The sequence below is a fragment of the Centruroides sculpturatus genome, unplaced genomic scaffold (assembly GCF_000671375.1).
Source record: "Centruroides sculpturatus isolate CEXI.00-Female unplaced genomic scaffold, Cexi_2.0 scaffold412, whole genome shotgun sequence".
NCBI lineage: Eukaryota > Metazoa > Arthropoda > Arachnida > Scorpiones > Buthidae > Centruroides > Centruroides sculpturatus.
In genome coordinates, this window is record NW_019384903.1 from 365112 (window position 1) to 389599 (window position 24488).

Below are 24488 nucleotides of genomic sequence, written 5' to 3' on the forward strand. Positions count from 1 at the left end.
TAATATCATCAACAGAAAAGGCGGCCAGAATTGATTGACAAAACAGGTGTAGCGTTTTACCACGATAATGTCCAATTTCACACAAGTTTGGTAACTTGCCAGAAACTGTTATAACTTAGATGGGATGTGCTATCACACCAACCATATTTGCCAGATCGAGCACACTCAGATTATTACTTGTTCTGGTCTATACAAATTTTATTAACTGTAAGACATTTACTTGAAATGACAATGTCAAAAATCACTTGAATGAGTATTTAGTAAGCAATGACCAAAACTTTTATGAATGTGAAATCATGCTACTACCAGAAATGATGACAACAGGTATTTGGCTAAAATGGTCAATATATAATTCAATAAAACATTTATTATAAAAATATTGTGTTTTTTTTCATGGAAAAATCAAACCTACTTTCCGAACAACCCAATAGTTTACTATACTGAGGAATGAGCAAAGTGTCAATAGATCTGTTGGTGGTGGCATATTGATGATAGCGTCAATCTTACTGATGATGTAGCCTAAATATTTGATGGAATCCTTGAAGAATGTGCACTTCTCCAGATTCGGAACCCATGTTTGTGGATATGAAGGAAAACCTCATGGAGATGTCTGTGATAATCATCCTCATTGCCACTAACAATGACTTTATCATCATCTAGATAGCAAAGGCAAACAACAGTCCCAAGGCCAGGAGTCCATAACAGGTTGGAAGATGCCCAGAGCCAACTTCATTCCAAATGGAAGACGTTGGAATTCATAGAATCTGCAGTGTGTTGCAATATTGCAGAGTTTCTTGGAAGTGTCTTTGAGTTCCATTTCCATATAGGCATCAGAAAAGTCTATTTGTGAGAATGTTTGACCACCATTGAGCTTGGAGAAAATATCTTCTGTAAGTAGTAACAGATGTTGATTAAGCCAGAATGTGTCATTGAAACCCACTGAGTAGTCTGTGCACATTCATGATGATCTGTTCAGTTTTGTAATTACTATTATGTGAACAATCCATTTGACATAGTCAATGGGTTTGATGACTCATGTTCTGCAGGCAATCGGGTTCCTCTTCCACTTTCAGTTGAGAGGTGTATGGAACTGATCTGGCCTTGAGTTTGACAGGTGCGACATCCAGCTTCAACATTAATGAGCTTTTTGTTACCTTGCAGAGTCCCAGTCCTACCTCAAAGACTTCTGGAAAGATGCATTGCAACGATTTGATGACTTGAAGCTCATTGTTTGACTTCTGACCAACGCTGACATTATAGACCTTAGCAGCAAAAAATTGAAAGTGGTGCATAGCATTGATCCTGAGGAAGTTGATAGCTCCTTTCTTTGCTATATAGAACAGTTCTTCTTTGCAGACTTTGTTGTAACAGAAGGTGGTATGTCCTTTCCCTAAAAATATTGGCAAAAGAGTACTTCCATTATTAGATTTGGTTCTTTCTGGTGTGGGTCATCCAATGTCATCATATGTCGTTTCATTAACAATGTTAATTTCAGAACTGCTGTCAAGATAGAAGTTGACTGCATGTCCATTAACCTCAATCAACACTTTAAGCAGTCATCAAACGTTTAGAAAATTTTGAATAATTCCTACCCTGATGGAGCACACTTGCTTTTTCTTTTGTGGTTGTCAACATAATTTTTCCAAACGTCCTACATGATTGCATTTTTGGCATTTGTGGCAGTCTTTGTACCAATGCCACTCACCACTACATTGCTTGCAAGATTTCAGTGAATGATTTGCTCTCTTGGTCTTTTCTTCCTTAGGCAAAGCCTTGGCGCGGATGTTATTAACAAGACATTCTGTTTCCTCATACAATTTGTTTTCAGAATGCATCGCTATAAACTCTTTGCAGTCATTCGAATCATCGAATGTAATGCTTTCTCTATTTGAATTAAGCTTCTGGAGAATTTTAGCATGTAGTGACTCACGGGCTTTTGACTTATGTCCAATGAGAACAACGAGACAAAAGAACTGTATTTCCATCTGAGCATGGATGTTATATTGTTGCCGGGCTGCTGTCACTCGGTTCTTCGTGAAATGGCGAAAGTCTTTCACCATTGTTAATTTCCAATGCACAAATAATCATAGTGGTCTGTAAAGATTGAACATTTCTTGCTAAAAAGTTGATGGAAACGTGAAGTAGTTTCCTCATAGTCAAAGTCTGTAATACACTTCAGTATACAGTATTTATTGTACTCGCTGAAGGTGAATGCAGAAAGTTTAGTCATAAGAAACTTGACTTTCTCCTGGTCAGCCATCTTGGATGCTACACAGTCCAAGGAGAACTCAAAATGACGTAACCATTTGTTGAATTTTTAGTCATCATCTTCAGTGGGTTGGAATTCTGGTTCCTGAGGATGTTGATGAAGGTGATGAGAAGGTGTGTGTGTGTGTCTGTGAGAACTAATGTCTTTGATAAGTTTGTCCTCTGAATGACATGTGGCCTCCTGTTGTTGATAGGATGCTTCTTGTTGTTCTACAAGTAATGATTTTATGAGTGATTTCACTAATTCCAGGTCTATCGCCGTATCCTTAATCCTCACTGTCACTGTTACGATCTTATGGTATAAAAAGATCTCTAACACTAATCGTAAAATTTCCATTTAATCTCTCACAAAGAGCTACATGTTAGTTGGTTATGACAGTCCGGAATGGACTCCAGATACGTATTGCTCGTTCAACCGACCCAAACAAAAGACATCCCTGAATCTCCCACCCACAAGCAGGTGTAACCTGCTCGGACCCCTGGTCATCAGGCTTTCACACATGCAAAAACAACCAACCCAACAAATATAATTAGTATTCAAAAAATAAATTATGCAATACATTTGAATAAGTAAGGTGTATTATTCTAGCTATAACTTGCTTCTCTGTATCTGACATTTACATAGTTCTTTTCTTCCTCTATCAACAGTGACTATTGAAAGTGTTCCTATTTCTTGAAGATACTGATGAACTGCTTCAATAGTATTCAACCTGGATTAATTAATTGAATGAAAGAAAATAAAAATGAGCTGTTTAATAAATAAATTGTGATTAATAAACAAATCTATTTACTGATATATCTTATAATTATCAATTTTCTGAAACCATGTTTTCTTAATTTCTATGATTCACAAACCCAAGTTGTGCTACTATTTTAACACTTGGTGGTTTTCCATCTTTATATAGTTGATATGAGCACTATTGCACGTTTCGGGCATTACCCCTCTTCAGTCAACTAAATATTAAGAAAGTATAACTTTCTTAATACAGTAGGGCGTTGTTTATCCGAATCAATTGGGGACTGGGGTTGTTCAGAAAATCGATATTTCGGATAACCGATTATGTATGAAAAAATATATTAACCTACACCATATTGAAATTTTTCTCTGTTGCGTGTCGCTTCGTGTTGAATTTTCGTCGATGTTAAGCCTAACAAAGACTATTGTATCGTTAAAAATTATTTTTTTATTTTGTACAAACAAAATAAATATATTGAAAAATATAAAAACAATAATAATTTAGTATCAAAAACGTAAAATATTTGAGTAGCCCAAGACATAGTCAAAGATTGCAGCGCCACAGCACTGGCGAAAATTTAAATTTGCCGACTGGAATTCTTTCGAATAATTGACGTTTCGGATAAACGACGCTCTACTGTATTTCCAAAATTAAATGTAAAATAAATAAATAAATAAAGTAGAGCATCGATTATTCGACCCCTGATCAACTGTCACATCAGTTAACCGACCACGTTCTAGTCGGCAAATTCAGATATACACTGGTGATGTGGCGCTACAATATTTGGCTGTCTTGGCTACTTTAATATTATTTTTGTTAAATTTTGCATGTTTTAGCTGGCAACACTGTCTCGACCATGAAAGGGAGGCCAGTATTTAAACGAGGCTTAATTTTTTAACTTTTAACAATACAATAGCGACGATTATTATTTTAAAAAATTTTGTTAGGCTTAACATTGATGAAAATTCAATGCGAAGTAGGTTAATAGCGATGTACTAATATACTAATTACATGGGATATACTAATATACTATGCTAATAATGTATTTTTTCATACTTTTCAGTTATCTGTTTTTTCAGTTATCCGACCAACTCCAGTCCCCAATTGAGTCGGATAATCGATGCTCTACTGTATATATACATATATATATATAAAACACCAATAATTCAATAAAACTATTAAAATTTAATACATAAATAAACATTTTTGACTATATTCAGTGGTTATCATTAGGTTGTAGAACGGAATATCTAACATAAAATGTAATACACAAAATTTAAAAATAAAAGATGTTCTATTCTACAACTATTAAATATGGTTGAAAACATAGTTTATGTATTAAATGTTTAATATTTTTATTGGATTATTGGTTCTTTTTGTGTTAAATACAATTCTTTCATCCAGTTTCATCTATAGATTGGTGTATATTAACATAAAATACAATTATCAATATAAATAGAAACAAATATGGTTTAGATTCCAATACTTCTTTATGTAGAGACAAAATATAAATATCAATACAACACAAAATGTTTTCAAAATTTCTCTCTTTAATTTCAGATAAGCTTGTTTAATAATTACACTTTAATTTTAATAATAATGATTTTAGACTCATTTTAATTTACAACTTACCTCTGCATATTGTGGTCTTTCAAATTTATACAGTAGTTGGCTTCCTAGCATTACATTAAAATATTCCTTAATTCCATTTGTTACTTCTAACAATGCACTTTCTCTAAAATAGTTATAATAAAACTTAATAAATACATGTAATGCAATTTAAAATTGACTTACAACAAAAGAAATATTACTTATTAGGAGATATTCCTCTTCCAGATGTTTTGTGCTTCATATATTCATTTAATATCTCCTCGACAGTTATTCGAGCAGGCAGTTGAACAAGCTATATTTTAAATATAATATAATACATTACAAAAAAAAAAAAAAATTGAAATAAAATAAGTTTGTTACTTTTTTTTTATAATTTAAGTCTTTGTAAATTTGAAAATTAACCTTTTTCTGACGAGTAATTAAGTCCCAGTCATCGACAAGCCACGGTTTCAATTCATCTGGCATTCGTACTTTAATTTCAACTCTGGTTAAAAATGCTTCCTCCTCAGAAATAATTAAATTATATCAGATTATCAGAAAAATTTTGTTTTAATATTACTAGACATATTGTAAGAATATTTACGGTCTCTACGTGTGGATCGAGTCGTCTCTTCTTCCGAAGATTTTCTGCCGTTCCCTGTTCACTCTGCTGACTGGTTGATGCGGAACCCCCTGACCTTCCACCCTGTTGCACTGACAAGATAATGATATGTATGAGGAAATAATAATAATAAAATATAAACTTTTGCTTTAGATATATATCTAATTTGAATAGAAAATGCCTTTCATAAGATTAAGTCTAATACTTATTAAATATACTAATGAATTCAGCAGTTATCGTCAGCTTTTGATACAAACAAATGACATTTGAATGGGTTAGTTTTGTCATAGAATATTTGATTGAATTTGAAAGATAGGCAATTTGTATCTATGAATCACATCTTTACATTTAAGTTAATGTAGCATGAAAACAAACTTAAAGCTTACTTTTATAGAAATTTAATTTATTAAAATTTAAACATTTTCAAAGTTTTATAACATTACAATATCAGAATACCTTTAAGGATTCAAGTTAACATTTAGTCAGTAGTATGGATTTATGTTCAAGTTAACACTTTACCATAGAAAAATGAGCATAAAAATATCCAGTGACACATTGCTTAACTTTTCTGGCAACATTTAAAACTGATTGTGGCACCATCTATTATGATATTTTACTAAAAAATTTATACATAATTATTATAAAATGGCAAAAAGCTTAATTTTGAGGAATGAATGAGTTTTATAAAAAAAATTGTAAATGCTAATAATGAGTAAAATCTTCATTAAGTCCAGATATGACACACAATCCCCTCAATCTTCAACCACCAAATTTTAGCAGCATAAATCCCCTTAATAAACAAACTTCCATGCAAAATTTCACAAATGTTTGAAAAAACACACGTGACTGCAATGCTGGAGCAGTGCATACTCATCATGTTTACTAACACGTGTAAATGTTTATATGCAAACAGATCATTAAATGTTCCATGAATAAAAAACAAGTGTAGGCTTGTAATATATCTATATGTTCACCTATCTGTTCTTGAAAGTGATATTGATGTCAAGGAAGTAGGCATCAGTGTTGCTGTATTGGTCTAGTTTTAATAACAAGTGAAATGAATGGTTAAATGTGTACAATAGTTTGCTTATATCAGCTTAGACTTTCATATAAATAGAATATCATCCACATAACACGTGTATAGGATGATATGTAGTATAAACTCAAGAACCTCAGTGCCTCTATAGCTTATTATCAAAATGTTAACAAACAGTAAATGTAAAATTGACACAAGTAGTGCTCCAGGAATATATTCTATCTCTAATAATATTAATAATAGGTTTGATCATTGCCTAACTTATGTTGAAACAACAAACAGATCTCTGTCCTAAAGAATCAGTACAATATTAATATAAATACAGTGATACCTCAGTTTTTATCTATAATCTGTCTGAAAACAACTGGCGAAATCCAAGGCAATTATTTCCATATGAATCAATGTAAATCCAATTAATTTGTTCTAGACACTCCAAAATACACATTTTATAAAGAATAAATATAGTAACTATATTACACTCACTCAGCACTTGCTTGTAAACTCAAAAAAACACAACACCTTAATTTGCTGAGAAAACTTTTAATGAAAAGCTAACGTTTTCAGCCAACTCTATTGGCCATCATCAGGCTAAGCTTTTTCGAATACAAAGAAAATAGAACAAAAATTTTAAATACAAAAAAACAAAATAACGAACGAAACATATATATATATAAATAAATGTATAAATAAAAATAAAATAAAATAAAAACTCTTATTATAAAATATGTATATGAAAAAAAGCATAGGATAATTAAACTAAAAACGTAACACAATAATACATTATGCTAAATTCTATAAACCGCAAGATATGCAAAAAAACACTAAAAACAAGGCATTAAGATCTGTCCATTCGCTTGATTAAGTATTTCCAGGCGGAAGGCAACCCTTCAGCANCTCATTACAGTTTCAGAAAAAGATTTTGTAAACAGTTATGTCTAGTAAAGAAAAGTCTTTTTTTATTGTTATATAATTCATTTTTTTACGTGAATTTTTTTGTGGTAGTTTTTGGCAATACCCCCAAAAGAATTTAACAGATATATCTGTCCTTCGCCACTGCCACACGATCGCTCTGGATGGATATATCCGCCCTTTACTGCTGAGTGGTTAATACAAAGTACAAGGCATTTTTTCAAGAAATTAAGTAAATACTGATTGTTCAATTGTTTTTTTAACATTATTTCTAATTTAGTATTTCCACAATTGTTCTGTTTACTTTTTGACTGATGTCACTATTTATAACCTATTAGTGTTTGAGATCACTAAGCTAAAAGACTGAATGTTTCTTGCTTCAAACACAATAAAGTGTTATAAATTAAGACCCTTGGCAGTTTTCTCATCTTTTATTCAGTTGATATGTGTGAAATTATACACGTTTCAGGCTCCTAAGCCCCTCATCAGCCAACTGAAAATTAAAAAAAACATTAACTGAATGTTTCTGTTAAGATAACAAAATATCAAGATAAGAGTACACAAAAATGCTGTAACAGTTGTTTCAGTTAAATGAAAATTGATTAAGTTATAAAGACACTTCTATAATTTTCAACTCTATTGGTGATCTACATTAAAGTTATGTGTAAAAAATATATTCACTTATTTTTTCATCTTGTATAATTTTACTGAAATATTTATAGACTAAAATATCAAAGATAAAAATATAGGTTTGAATCAGTTATTGTATTTTCATTAACATTTTGTCATTTTAATTAATTAATATAATTTAACTATGGACAAGTTTTGTACTACAAACAACTTTTTTTGAATGTAATGCAAGGATCGCATTGAAAAAATTTTTCAAAATTGCCAACTATTTCACCAGTTTTAAATACTAATTAATGTAAGTGTTGGTAGCCTTATCAGTTTGGAGTCTGGTAAGCAAAGGTAACATGTTAAGTAGTTAGTTAGAAACAAATTATTTTTTGAATAATTTTTTAATGAACGATTCTGAATAACATATTTGATCACAATGTTTAAACGATATTTCATATATTCTGTCATGTCAAAATTTTTATGATTTAGTCTAGTGAACAAAGATCAGAGTGAAAAAAAAATGTCATCCCAATGCATGAAACTGCCTTTGGTTCTCAATGTAACTTCCTGTTTTCCTGTCCAAACTTGCCACATGACATCATGACATCGTTAGGTATGTGGTGGACGAGACTCCCATCGCACAGGAGCTCAACATTCTGCCGTTTTCCCTGAAGCATGCTTTGAGATTCAATTTCATGCTGAATGTCAAAATGAGACTATGATTTTTATCATCAGTATTATATTTTTATTGTCACTTTAACAAAAATATAGTCAAGTGGTGATATTGGCACTATACAGAGCAACCCCTATAATGCAGATCCACATAAGATGATTAAAAGACATTGGGAAAATTGAATAAATAGTAGTAAATGCTTAAAAGTTATTAGTAAAGTACTTACTGTAAGTAAATATTTCAAAGAAAAAGCATTTACTTTTTTATATGTGAATAAAAGTTTATTTTTACTTATCAATAAATGCTGACTACACTATTAAAATGGCATCACCATGTGAAGTAGGAAGCCAGCTCATCTTTGTTGTAAACGTTTTCAAAAAATATTATTATTATTAAATAAATCACATGTTTCTGCTATTAAAAGAAGAAAAAAAAAAAATCCCTCTGCAACAAACAATTGAAAAACTGAAGATAAATCATGCAATTGACATGAATAAGAAACAGCTCATGAAGAAGCTGAACAACATGAAAATTGATTTGATTTGATGGATGGAGAAATGAACTAGACTGTAAACTGTGTAGTGCAATGGTATTCAAACATTTCAACAGTGCAACCCAAGGTAATTTTCTGTGATCCCATTTGGGGTCATGGAAAATTATCTTGGGTACCACTGGAATAGTGGGTAAGTAAACAACAAAGTAGGGTTTATGGACTGTCTCAATTTAACAGAACACATCATCAGTTACTGAGGGCATTTTGAATATGTTACTGTTGACTAACAAATTACATTTTGTTAATTCTAGGTTCCCAGTGTGTAGATATATTGTCTGACCTCAGCAATCAAAGCTGAAGCAATTCTAACAATGAGAAGTAAGAAAGGACTTAAAGAACAGTCTGTTACATCCTCAATACATTTACCACCCCCCAGAAGTGAAAAGAAAAGATATACTTCTAGACAGAGGAAACCAATTTCTGGAATAGCATCAAGCAGCTATCTCACATTCTGTTGGATATCAGTTATATTAGAAAATCTTTGTCCTTTCAGCACAGCTTTTAATTTCAGAAATAGCCAAAAATCACAGGTAACTAAGTCAGGTGAATAGGCAGGATGATCTAATTGGAAAATTGCTTTTTTGACCAGAAAATGTCTCACAGTAAATGCACTGTGACTTGGCATATTGTGGTGATGAATGATCTACTTGTGGGGCCACAGTTTGGGTCTTTTTCTTTGAATCTCTGCACTACTTTTAAATAGCATTGTTGGTTGACTGTTTGTCCCTGTTCAATAAATTCTTGGTAGACTCTTCCTTTGTAATTGAAGAAACATGTCAGCATGGTCTTAAACTGTCAGTGAAACATGTGCGTCTTTTCGGGGTGCAGTGAAGTTGGGGATTTCCATTGCATGCTCTAATATTTTGTTTCTGGGTTGTACTGTAATATTTCAGTATTGCCATTTGCCGATTTTTCATATAAATTTTAATATTAATACATTGCTCTAAATTTTGGTCACCAATTTTTATGCCAAAGAGTATAAGCGAATAACTATTACCTTCCCAAAAGCTAATTAACAACCAGCTCTATTGACTTGAAATTTATGCACATACAGTATTAGTTCAAACTTATTCAAGCACAAATGTGCATGTCATTTTGATATAATTATGTCATGGGCGACACTATGCAGCCATTTTGGGAATTAAACTGTTACACTTTGTACATCTTTGGACTTCAATATAGCTTAACATTCTGCACTTCATTTCCAAATTTGGCTGTTGTGAACACATCCAGGCCAATGCACATTGACACTAGTAAACCATTCATTGGCATTGCATGTGACTGCATGCTGAATGTTGATTGTCAAAACTCCTTTCCTATTAATAAATTCATTCTCATGAGAGACAACATTTCAAGTATCACATGTATATGGTCAAGTGCTCCAATACACTTTGAGAATCATTTTTGCAATCCTGTTTCACAGTCTTGTTTATGAAAACTTTATCCAGTCCCCTCCCTGCCTTTCAATAACACAGTCAGTTACCTGTATAGCAATAAATGTATAATAGTTTACTGTAAATCTTTCAAAGTTACCTGTTTAATAGTCGTATTGATGTGTTTGGGGAACAATGATGTCATCTGTAATCTCTGTCTAAAATTCTGGATCAGATATGTATCTTAGGAATATCATCATTTCAATTTTGAAGAAAAGAACACCTCACCTTGTCTCATTTTTATAACAAAGAAAATAGTTGAAAATCCACTTCATGTTCTCTTGATCAAATAAATGTAATTTTCAAACATTGGTATTGGTACTTATTGTATTGTTTCTGAGTCTATACTGCTTAGTTTTGCTTGGCAATATTGTTGATACAACAGAGTCATTTTCCCTACATTGAATATATGTATGAAAAATATATGAATATGAAACTTTTTACTTGGATTTTATAAGTATCTGTAAGCTACTTTTTGAAGTATTTATGTAAAAAAACAAAGCTTTTACTTATTTTTACTTTCCCAGCTGTTATACATAACACACGGAAGGAAAGTATGGCAAAAAGTCAAAAATGACCTCAGGATTTACATTTTAGGACTGTGGGACCTTGAGATGTTGAGAAATGGCAAAAAAATTTGGGGATTTTTTTTGTATGAATGGATGTTTGTGTCTGTGTGGGGTGGGCATGATTTTGTTCACCCTCTTTGAAGCTTAATAATTCCCATGCTTTTTGTCAAAAATTTCTGAAATTTTGCAGGGAGGTTTGTTTATTAGGAGGATTGATGCTATTAAAATTTGATGATTAAAGATCAAGAGATGGGGAGATGAATTGTGCCAAGTAGAGTCAGTCTTAATGACAATTTACTTGTAATTAGCATTTACAATTTTTTTATAAAACCTATCTCTACCCTCAAAATTAAGCTTTTAGCCATTTTATAATATTTTTTAAAAAACTTATTTATATTTTTAACTATCATAACAGAGGATGCCATCAAATGTTGCTGGGAAAGTTAACTCATAAATCTGTGAAAAATAATTCAGCAATAAGTATTTAGTAATTTTAATAATCAGTGTGAATAAAACCAAGCTTTTGCTTTCACTCTTAGTAAAAGCATTTATTAATATTTATTCATCAAACTTCTAGTAGACACTCGAAAAGTAGTAGTAAAAGTATTTACTTATTTTATTCAACTGGCCTATTGTATGCAGAGTTTGCTTAATGTGCTGCTTTCAAAGAAAATATCTACTTAAGAAAGCATTAGCTGACAACTATCTGTAATAATATTACTGGCAAATCACATCGTGTCATTGTGTATATTATTAAAATCAGAGTAAAAATCAAACGTTACTTTTTGGTTTATTTGGCTTCTCTTGAGAAGGAGTAGAGGACCGTTCTTTCTCAGGTTCTTTTTTTGGCTTAACGACTTTGGTCTTCTTAGTTTTTCTGCAAGAAAGGAAAATGAGAATGTACAAATTTAGTTATGACAACAGAGTTTGTTCAAATAAATTTACAGTTTGTGCAATGTACAAATTTAATTTATATTAACCAAAAAATTTGAATGATTCAAAATTATTCAAATATTTAAATGAGTTTTTTATATTTTTTTATAAAAATAAAAGATTACTGTTAATTAATTAAATTACAAAATTTGGTCGAAAGATAGTGATTATGATGCCATCTTGTGTTATTCATTATAATTCTTAACACAATTTAGTGACATACCTTTAGATCTTTAGAACAAATTCTGCAATTTTATTAATAAAAATTAACCTTAATTCTGGCATAATATAATTTTGAATTTTTTACAGTGAACAATTTACTTACAAAAAATTTATCTAAACTTTGTTTTTATAACGATTCTATTGTAATTTAAACTACAGTTTTTAAAATAGATAACAAAAGTAAATAATAAATCACATATCTAAAGGCAAAAGAATAAAGATGGTACAGAGTGGTAAAACTTACTACTTATTCTGAATCCCTGTATCTGTACTACACTAAAGCATGAAGTTAAATTGAACATTGTCACTTTTCACATTTTGAATCTCTTCAATGACTTAAAGGTAACAGAGCTGGAACTGAGTTCAAAAACCAAGTAATTCTACCTTTCAGGACTTTTACAGTAAATGTTTCTGGCTTTCTTGACAAGCCTTTCTCAGGTCTTTCAAAAATTCTCCAATAAAATTTTCTAAAATGGAATGCTAACAGGTGCCAAATACATAAAAATTCAAAATTTAAAATATGGAATCTGGTTATTCCATATTTTAAATTTTGAATTTTTTGCTTTATGGGACCATGTATTTCACATAATGTCAGGATTTAAGAAAATGTTCCAAAAGTGATGTTTATAATTAATTGGTCAGTAGACACAAGAGTGCCTACTGCACCAATCTGCTGATATCATGTACAGTAGAGCCTCGATTATCCGACTCAATTGGGGACTGGGGTTGGTCAAATAATTGAAAAGTTGGATAACCGAAAAGTATGAAAAAATCCATTATTAGTGTAGTATATTATTATATCCCATGTAATTAGTATATTAGTATATTGCTATTAACTTACTTCACGTTGAATTTTCATCGATGTTAAGCCTAACAAAAATTTTTTAAAATAATAATCATCGCTATTGTATCGTTAAAAATTAGAAAATTAAGCCTAGTTTAAATACTGGCTCCCTTTCATGGTCAAATGAATGTTGCCAGCTAAAACACGTAAAAATAATATTAAAGTAGCCAAGACATAGCCAAATATTGTAGCGCCACATCACTAGCGGACATTTGAAATTTGCCNCCCTTTCATGGTCAAATGAATGTTGCCAGCTAAAACACGTAAAAATAATATTAAAGTAGCCAAGACATAGCCAAATATTGTAGCGCCACATCACTAGCGGACATTTGAAATTTGCCGACTAGGACGGTCGGTTAATTGGGGGTCAAATAATTGAGGCTCTACTGTAATAACAATCTGCAAACTATACCATTTTAAAAATCCTGACAACACATATTCAGAACTTGAATAGAAATTATAATTAAGTTTAACAATAATTTCAGATATCATTTTTCTGTTTCTATATCAAAATTACTTTTAATGTATTCTAATTGAAGTAAAGTAAGGTAAACATTAAAATGTGTATTATTCATAACAAAACTTCCTCATCTAAATAAAATTTCTCAACGTAAATCATTAAGAAAATAATAATTAGGGTGAGTGTGGCGCTTGCCCTTGAGTAATGGCATTAAAGTCCGATAGCAATTAGGTTAAATACAATGGAAATATAATTAACATCAAATAACAAAAATTACCAAATAATAACAAATTAACAAGACTATGAAATTAATAAAATACAGTAATAAAAACACATTGTAAAAATCATGGCCACATCAAAATTCAAAAAAAGACCTCCATGTTCACTATCCATGCCATAGATAGTAAACATGGAGCCAATATATGAGCCAAACAAAATAAAAGTGCTGTTTATCTGTCTATTGTAAAATCTTATTCTAATTCAAGCTGAATGTTGTTGTGATATAACTCATACAAACACACGTGGCAAATGCAATCTATTACAGGAAATTTTAAAATGACTGGACCTGATTTGATGTGAGACATCATAAAACATCCCATGTGAACTGACATTTAGCCAGCCATAATATGCATTTTGGATTGATGAAATAAGACAAGAAACACATTGGTGATCTGCCAAGGTAAAGTTACAATAATGGCATGCTGCTGGTCTTCATCCTTCAAAAGGTATTGTTGAGTCAGCCAAGTATGTCCAATTCTCAGCTGGGTAAAAATTATTTCCAATTTGTCACACATTTCTGTAGATATCCAATTTTATATCAAAGGCTTGGTCTCATATAGTTTATTGTGAACTTGCTCATTTTATATGTTACGACATCTCTCTGTTAACCCTTTTTTAACAACTTTTCTATCATATTGGCAAGCGCCAAATCCGACAGATGGCGCTGTTTTTGAGCCAAGATGGCTGCCGAAACAGGTAAGGAACCGATCATGTGTTTGTTCAGTGCCTGAGCCGATTCAGTTTCTATCTGTGACGACTACTGCGAGGATCAAATGGAGAACAAATCATTGAATTTATGTCAAATTCTAGACTATATTGGCGAGAGGAAACGTTGTCTTGTAGAAGGTGAAGCCGTTTTGGATATATGAGATGTACACACACACACAAAACATACCAGTAATGTATGCTACAAACTTTTGACTGGCCTATGTCTTATAAGTGCTGAATGACTCAGCAGGGTAGCCTTCAGATTGGCACTAATTTTAACTATTATGATAAATAAAACTGTTTTTATATTGGAACATGGTGTATACTGCTTAAAATATTTAAATGCTTCTCACCTGTTAACGTGTAACAAACATGCTATCACATGTTTACAAAAACCAGACAGCCCGCTTTGCACGTGCATTCTCCCTGTAATTGAGATGTATTAAAATGCCAATATCTGAGATTGCAACACTAAAGCAACAACATGAGCTTCGGTGTTGTTGTTAGAGTTTAATCCACAAACTACGATGTGCCCAGCATCCAAAACGGCTTCACCTTCTACAAGACAACGTTTCCCGTCGCCAATATAGTCTAGAATTTGACATAAATTCAATGATTTGTTCTCCATTTGATCCTCGCAGTAGTCGTCACCAATAGAAACTGAATCGGCTCAGGCACTGAACAAACACATGGCCGGTTCCTTACCTGCTTCAGCAGCCATCTTGGCTCAAAAACAGCGCCATCTGTCGGATTTGGCGCTTGCCAATAGACTACAATATGAGATTAATATGTAAAGTACTATATTATTTTTTTCGACTTTCCAACGATTATCGACACTACTGTGTGCCGGAAATAGCCGTTCCCTAACGGGTACTTTACGCGGATTCGCGTTAGTGTGCCAGGCCTGGACTTTAAGCGTGCACCGAATTAAATAATGACAAAGTTTGTCAATAACAAAATCAAATATTTAATTAAACTTCTAGTAATAAACTATATACAGTATTTAGTAAAAATCAAACAATAATTTATTCAATGAAATTCAACAAGAATCAATCCGACAAACTCAAATCAATCTATTTCTAACTTAATTCTATTCCCCTTTGGAATTCGACAAAATCAAAGAATTAACTTATAAACAATAATTCTTATAAATTAAAGATCCTAATCGTCACCTCAATATACTAGGAACCTATTTCCTCAAACTCTCAAGACTTTCTATAATCGTCGATCCACAAATCGAATAACTTCAAAATCCTATCGGACACCTCTCTCTTTCACTGCTACGAAGCTCACCAAAGCTCGTTGCTATCAGGAATTCACCTCGTTCGTTTTCACTTGAGTTAGAGGCTTTATAGTGTGAGGTGACGTCACAATTCTGAATGAGCTCACTCTCCTCATTTACATACTTATCTGTAACATTAAATTTTTCTTGTTTATCTGGCAGATTATTTTCCGACAATACTTCGCTAACCTTTTACATTATTCTTTTTAACAATTATCGGGATGCTTTATTATTTTAAGGTTTAGCGATTCCTAACTGGGTTGTGGGGTCTTCCCCCCCCTTTTTCTCGGTGCGGACTTACTTTTTTCCGCTTGGGAAGCGCAAGTGTGCGCGAGTTTTTCTACGGCGCTTTTCTTTCGTCGGTGAGTTGGTTTTTCTTCTATTTTTAAGTTACTAAGGTGAATGGTGAGGAAACCTTCGTCTTAACTAAACATAAGCCCCAAACAAAATATAATGAAAGCAAAATAAAAGTAAAATAAAATTAAAGCTCAGACTTGGTTCCTTACAAATAGAATCTGTATGCAATACAGATTATATCATCTTTAAAGTACCTGTAAATGAATTCTATATACGAATCAATAATCAATCATTTTATATTAACTTACATCCATTTTTTATTCTTTTGTTATTATTACTTTTATTTTTTAATCTCTTTTATTAATGTAATTTAAATTCATTTAAATGTCTTTCACAAGTGTAATTTTTGTTATATTTTTTAACTGTAAAAATAACAATGTATATTTGTAAACAAAGTTATAACTATAATTAGTTATGTACATAATTTTATTATTTTGTAAATGTTCTATTTTTGTTTTATCACAATTGTTGTTGAATTATTAGTATAGCTTTTAATATAAGTATAATTGTTAAAAAAAAGGTGAAAATCAACTAACTCTCTATGGATATTTCCTTTAACTGTATAGTAAATACCATATTTACTCATGTATACGATTTCATTCATTTTTTACTGCTTCAAAAATTAGGTCATCCTATAAGTGTGTGTGAAGGATTCTTTGCATTTTTGAAATAATTTCTGTAAACCGTGTATAGTTCATGCTGCCATTATAGGTCTACAGCAGTGTTTCTCAACCTCTAATGAATCGTCACCCCATTCAATAAAACCATTACATAGTATCGCCCCTGTCACTTTGAAAACAATTTCGTTGGGTTTATTAGTTTAATTTTTTACAAAGTATATAATTATCAAATAAACATTTATTTACTCAAAATACATATTAGATTTTTGATATAATTAACAAAATTAAAATTAAGCATTATTTGCTGTGAATCCCCACTGCAAGCTTCAAAATTTTGATGCTGAGGGCCAAGGTTAATGCCAAATTTGTATTGCATTGAATAGACCAGTCACTAGTATAATGTTATTTGTTTAATTAATTAATTATTGTACGATATAAGGAATCAAATATCTAATTATTCTTAATATAATGTTTAACTACATTGCCAAGAAAATTGTTTTTTGCCCAACATATAAATTGTTACTAATCGCCCCTCTGAATACGGAAAAACACCCACATGGGACAATATTGTCCCCATTTTGAAACACTGATCTACAGTCTATTATCCTAAGTTGGCACCTACTGTAAACAAATTAAGACACACTCCCTTTGTTTATTGATTTAACCTATTCCATGATAAAATATTTTTCCATTGCATGTCACCACAGGTTGAATTTTTGTCCATGTTAAGCCAAACAAAAATTCCATGTTTTAAAAAAAAATAATTGTGGCTATTGCATCATCCAAAATTATATGTTTATTTTGCACAAACAAAATAGACATATTAATAAATGTAAAAAGAAAAAAAATTATCTTTTGGAAGTTAGTTTTAATATAAAAATTATAATGACTAGCGACATCTAGTTTCAAAAATGCCGAAATGAGTTATCTTGGGTCAACTGATCAAGGTCATCAAGTTTCAGCCTGAAATATTTCAGGAATACCAAGGAACAGGTATATTTTCTATCCTACCAAAATTTTGTATGTCCATCAATTAAAAACCATGTTGCATCTCATTCGTCTGCAGAAAATAGTTCCTCGTTATTTATAAAATCAATAATGAAATACAGGTCACTTAGCCATGATTATAAATGTAGTTATTTCATATTCGTTAAATTGTTATTTTTAATGAATATTAGCCCATTCTGTATCATTAAAAATAAACGTTTTCTGCTCATGCACATTATAATGCTTTGGTTTTGTTTTCCATTCATCATGTATTAAGGCAAACATGGTTGTTTGCCTTAATATGTGCATTTGATAATATTTTATTTGTGTTAAATTAAATAAAATTAGAATTGTATTAATAAATGTAATTTTCTTTATTTTGATCTCTGAAGTCACACCTTGTCTTATATGCGAGTAAATGTGGTAAATAAACTGCCTTCAAATTGTTACCTTCAACAGACATTAAATGTGTTAAAGGTCCAGGTCTTTTGCAGCATTGTCTGTGTGTTAATTTTCTCTTATATATACATGGTCTGAAACCCAACAGAATATTAGACAAAAATTTACCATGAAAAGTTAGCAGTGAGATTATGAATCTTAAGTATAAAATGTGAAATAAGTTTAAACAAAATTAGAGTTTGATGTGCACTGAGTCAGTATAAATCACACAGCAATGATTACCTTTTCTCATCCTGTAGCTCTAAAGTAAAGGCGGATGCTTCAGATAAAATTTAATCTGCAACAATTTCATCACAGAAAACAAAGGCTGATCTGAACAAATAAGTAGCTATCAGATATAGTTCCATCTGTGTATATGACAATTAAATTCCTGTTACTGTGATGGATTCTGCAAACAGCTATCTATATACATAATCTAGGGTGGACTCCTTAGGAAACTACAAGTTAAAGTCCATTGCTATAACAGTATTTGACTTGGATTGGATTGAACATCATTAACCTCAGACCATGGGATGTCAGTTGTGTCCAGATCAATTGTGCTGGTTACAATATTCATTCATATGTCAAAAATAGGGATAGTAAATAGACAAGCTGCAAATAATCTCTTAAGTTGTGATTCAGATAATGCATGGTATATAGGAGATTTAGACTAAGATACTAAAATTGTAATTTAATGTAATAATAGAGAAAGAACTATTTTCTCCTGAGTATCAGAGGAGGCTCAAAAGCATTCATATATAAAGGCTTGCACAGGAGAGGTCCAGAAAGCACCAGTACAAAAATAATTTAAAGAGTAGATTCTTGTGTAGAACCACACAGTTAAACATTGTTAAAAAGCCATCATTTGTTTGATCATGAATTTGGTGGTTTGGTAAAATGGACAGTCTATTGAAAAAAGTTTATAACATTGTAACGGAGAAAAATAAATTTATTTCATATACAGTCATACCCCGGACTTACGCGATAGGTGAGACCGAGCGATAACCGCGTAAGTCGAATTCGTGTAAGTCGGGGTATAATTTTGCATATAAATACATACAAATTATTTTTAATTGGGACCGGAGACTAAGGAAAACAATAATTTAGAAAAAATGTTTAATAAAATCTTAGATAATACATATGTATAACAAATTATATTATTATACAATTTTTCACATTAACTTGATTATCAAACCATAATTTTAACATTGTTTCCATCTCAGCGATAATACCGTGACGTTTACGAATGATGATTGAATTTAAAGATTGAGAATTTTTTACAGCTTCGAGAATTTTTTCTTTACCTTTTATAGTTGTTCTGACCGTCGATTCCGGTAGATCAAACTTCTTTGCCAATTTACAAATTTTCATTTTTGTATCAAAGTCTTTAATAATGTTAACTTTACATTCCAAAGATAAAGTTTTTCTTTTCTTGTTTGATGCAGAAGAATCAGTTCTACTTCGTTTGGATGACATAGTAGAGTGTTAAGATTAATCGTATTCGTTATTGTAAACCGCGCTTAAGTTAGGCGCCATCTGTTCATTTCTTTTGTGTGTCCGACAATCAAAAGACCGCTTGAGATCGAGTCTGTTTATAATTTGAAAGTTAATCTTGTCAGTTGTATATACAAAAGGTAAATTGTTTACAAAATGAGTCTTCGTTTATTATCTGATAAATGTATACTTTTTTCGTCAATTGTTTACGATTGCAAGTCGGATGTATGTAAGCTAATAAATGTTCTCGTTAATCTTATCTCGCCTTTTGGTTCATTCACGGTTACAAGAAATCACCACACAGAGTCTCTCGAGTCTCCGTAGATATAACAAACAGAAATAAATTACACAAAATAAATTGTAGCTATGCGTCGATTCCACGCGACACATCCGAACATGTAAGCCGAACAATAGTGTGGGGAGTGTGAGTAATCAAGGGTTGCACGGCGCTCAAACAAAAGACGAATCGACGAGATTTGAAAATTGCGTAACTCCGGATTCGCGTAAGTCGGGGTATGACTGTATTACACATTATGCTGCAATAAATTAAGCTTGTGATCTGAATAAAGTATATTTTAGAAAATAAAAAATCAATTTTTTTGGGTAATGTATTATCATTTCCAAAAGTAAAACTTTACAATCAGACCATTACACTGTGATGTTACTACTTCTTGCAGCTGAATTCACTGGGAAATTTTTTTTATTTTTCTTTTAGTCACTTTTTCTTTATTGTTAATAATATTTCCAGTCATTCACCAACCATGTAACAAACTATATACTGGATAAAGAATTAAGTTAAAAGTTACATCTTTGTCAATGCAGCAAAATTTAATATAATAAAAACGTTTTCAATCATTTTAATTATATTATTCAATTCGTTATATACCACTTGGAGATCATTTTACAATATTAATAATACTAAGACGATGTTATATATTGTATTTATACTTTTTCCTTATTTATGATATTTTATTTATCCATATTTAATCCGGAGGGACTTCTTCCATTAATTTTTATATTTATACCAAAATCATTTTATGTTCTATTTTTCTGTAACTGATGAAGATCGTTTAAAACGATTGAAAATGTTTTTATTGTATTAAATTTTTGCTGGATTGACAAAAGTGTAACTTTTAATCCTCCAACCAATCGACATATCCCATAAAATATAAAAATGATTGTTCATAAATTGCTGACTGCTCATTCAGTTATGCTCTTTGAACAGACAAATCTCTCTGTTTCATTCAACAGAAACTGTAGCCTTTTTCCCTGACATTATTTTATCCACAGCACAACCACAAGTCAGGTTCCATAATGTTAAGTTTCTAGTAACCTCACCCACCAAGAGGTCCAATAATAGGATGCTGTCACATGAGTGATTTCTATAAATCATGACACTAGGGTTTTTCCCAGGAGTTATATCCTCACAATGCAGTCAAGAAAAGCACATCCTATCTGAGATGATAATATTGTCACTAGCAGGAGCTCAGTTAATTCTGAACTGAAATCAGTTCAGTTCAGTTAATTCTGAACTGAAATCATAAATGACTCAATGACCACAAAACTGAGTCAACCAGTGTGTGATTTGAGCCTTTCATTTACATCAAGTAAGGGCCAAAACGATGTGTTGGGGACAGTACATTGATCCTCAACCGTTAGAATCCTCCTTTCCATCATACGAATCTTCTACACATAGCAAATATGTAAATGGATATTCATATTCCAGAGATGATGATGAAAAGATTCTGAACCTCCCCAAGAGGTCCCTTCACCACAATGAGGTGAATGACAAATTTAAAATTTTTAGTCTGCTAAAAGTGTTACAATTTAATTAATGATTGTGTTCCGAACTTAGAAATCATTTAAACAAAATGAATATTAGAATTTAAATATAATAATAAAATTAAAGACAAAAATTAAGAAATAATTAACAATCTTTAATTTTTAAAATTTTTATGAAATATGAATTTAGGGATAAAAAGTTTTATTTATTGGGGTCTAAAAATTTTGTCATAATCTTTTATGGAGAGGATTCAAATGATGACAATAGTTTTGTTGTATATCTGTGAAATGTAGCTAGTATCAGTATGTTAGATACACATGTAGCCAGGCAATGCTTAGCAACAGGATGCAAAAGCAAAAAATAAACCAAGATACCATGTAATGTTTGTAAGATGGCCATTTGTATCAAGGCATGCACCATCTTGTTAATTGGCTAGCAAGTTAACATCCATCAACAAAAATTTGATTATACAATGTAATTAAGTTTTTATTCATGGAAACTGAATAGTGACAAATTGAAACCAGCTATGAGAATTATATAGAATCTGCTATCAGAACAAATATTCAAATATTACAGGAATCAGGAATGGCATCACACATTATCATGTTAAACATTCTGTTTAACACAATAATGTGTGATGCCATTCCTTTATCAAATCATCATCACAATGTTAAGCTGCAATTTTTCATCATATTTTTAATTTATTTAATTTAAAATATATGCTCTCCATCTTAAATTAGTAGTGACTTGCTCCTGTACATCATACTTTTCCTTTAACAATAGAGTTGTGCTGGACATCTATTAATTGCTTTCACAGAAAAGTTTTGAATTGAGAAATAACGTGACTTCTGGTTTGCATAGGAAGTTCATAAATAGTTAATCCAGACTTCTTGCCCCTAAGGTTTCCACATCTGGTCTCAGATTTCATCTACCTAACCCCATTCTCAAGATTGAGATAAGATGAACAGAAGGATGGATGACAGTGGCAATTTATAGGTCTACAATATTTTTAAATTGGTGCCCAATAACAGTTGTGATTACAAAACTGAAGGAGGAGGTGCAACGGTATTGTCCTATTCTCCAGTTCATTCCCTAATAAAATGCGATTTATAGCAACTTTGTTTTTTTTCCTTTCTTCGTTTAGCTTCTTGTTTGGATTTGTATCAGATTATTATTTCAGCAACCATTGTGATATGTTTTCCCCAAACTTATCACAATGACTTCTCTATGTTATAACTCTCTTTTTACTCTTTTTTAGGTACTTTTAACAAAATGCATTTCAGACTCATATTATCCCTCTTCAGTTGTTACACAGTTGTTACATAATAAACTGTATGAGACAAAGGTACAAATAAATTCCCAATTTTAACAATAAAATTAGAAGGTAAACAATAAAGTTAACTTACATTTAGTGAACAAATCAAAAGGCATCCATCCCAAATGTTTCGTTCTATTTTTGGTTCATTATGATTTATGTGTTTTAACGCGTTTAGTTCTTCACCCGAGTTAACTCGGGCAGGCTACATAGCCTTACATAAAATTCAGTCCTTTCGGCCCCCAAAAAATTTTTTGTTTTTTTTTTAATTTTTGGAATGTTTTTTAAGTCTCCAAATTTTTTCAAAAATTTTTACCCGCGCATAAAAATTTTATCACGATTTTAATTAACCTTTGATAAGGCTCGATTAACACTTAATTGTTTTTTAATGGGATTTTTTATCAAAATTAATTAACCGTTCTAAAGTTGTAGTGCATGGATTTTCCTTCGATAAAGTTATTTAAAGTTGCTTTCTGATGTCAAAAACCACCTCCAATAGTTTAATTTTTTTAATTAATAGATTTTATTATATACATGTTTAATTAAGTCGGGGGGGGTCGGAAATCGCAATAAAAATTATAATTTTTTAAAAATATTTAAAAATATATGCGAATTTTGAATTCACCCTACTTTAAACCCTTGTCCTCCCGCGACATCTATGAGAATGCCCCGGGAAATCGGACTCCAGCTGTGTTCAAGGTCATCCAGATGTGTAAACAATGACTCATCAAATTTCGCAGAAAGGCGAGACAAAGGAAAAGAAAGTTTGAAGCTTTTTCTTCAAAATTAACGCATTTCTTTCGTTTTTTTCAGTTTTAAGCATTTTTTATGTTTAATTAAATTAATATCAAAAATTGCTGGGAACTTAAGGGGTTAATATTATTTATTTGTTCGAGTGTTACGACAATATTCTAATATTTGGGATACTAAAAATGTGGTTTATACATTTCAATGCAGTTGTGAGCCAAATAACATATATATAAGAGAAACTGGTAGAGAATTAAGAACAAGATTAAAAGAGCACATCACAGCCATTAAAAATAATAATTATACCTCAGCAGTAGCCCACCACTGAATAGTCGAGGTTGTGAAATCCAAAAAATTACATTAAAAATAATTGAAAAGGAATGTAATACATTCAAAAGGAAAATTCTTGACATTTTGAAATAAGAAAATTAAATTCAGAAATAAAAATTAATAATAATGATGATATGCAGTTACATCTCTCTTGGTTTCAACTTCCCCATAGTTTAATAATAAAGAAAACACCTTTTTTTGCCGAGAAATAAATATAATTTGCAAAAACAAACGTTTTCAGCCTAGTTAATAGGCCATCTTCAGGTCGAAAAAATGGAACGCAAATGTTCCATAAATAGAACATAAAAATATTTAAATCAAAAAATTTTACAAGTAAAAATAACGGAAGAATATATAAACAAATTAATTAATTAATTAATTAAAACAGAAATAACATAAATCTTCAGTGGATTAATTCTGGTCGAAGTTTCTAGTATATTTCTTTACCAAATATTTCCATGCCGATGGTAGGCTCTCCGCATCTCTCGCATTTAAACAGCCTTCCCCTATCCTACTTCTGTATATTTCAATTTTCTCCGCCGTCATTGCTAGAGTTGGGGAAGACAGAGGCTTGATGATTGTTGCCTCATCCCATTTAACCTCAGAGCCTTGCGCTTGCGCCATTTGTGACAATATCGTTGAATTAGATGCTTTTCTTATGGCGTATCTATGTTCTTTGAG

The 24488-nt window shown here is 31.4% G+C and overlaps 1 protein-coding gene across 2 annotated transcripts in view; it reads right to left on the reverse strand.

Moving 5' to 3' along the window:
- LOC111631533 (mortality factor 4-like protein 1) overlaps positions 1-24488 on the reverse strand; it is a 74096-nt gene that overhangs the window by 12383 nt on the left and 37225 nt on the right. The window contains exons 5-9 of one of the 2 annotated variants that reach the window (XM_023375789.1): positions 11791-11885; positions 5200-5309; positions 5019-5120; positions 4817-4908; positions 4638-4740 (exon numbers count right to left, since the gene is read on the reverse strand). In XM_023375789.1, the coding sequence (XP_023231557.1) occupies positions 4638-4740; positions 4817-4908; positions 5019-5120; positions 5200-5309; positions 11791-11885 (502 nt within the window). The remainder of the gene's footprint in view (positions 1-4637; positions 4741-4816; positions 4909-5018; positions 5121-5199; positions 5310-11790; positions 11886-24488) is intronic. The other variant, XM_023375791.1, reaches the window with a different exon arrangement.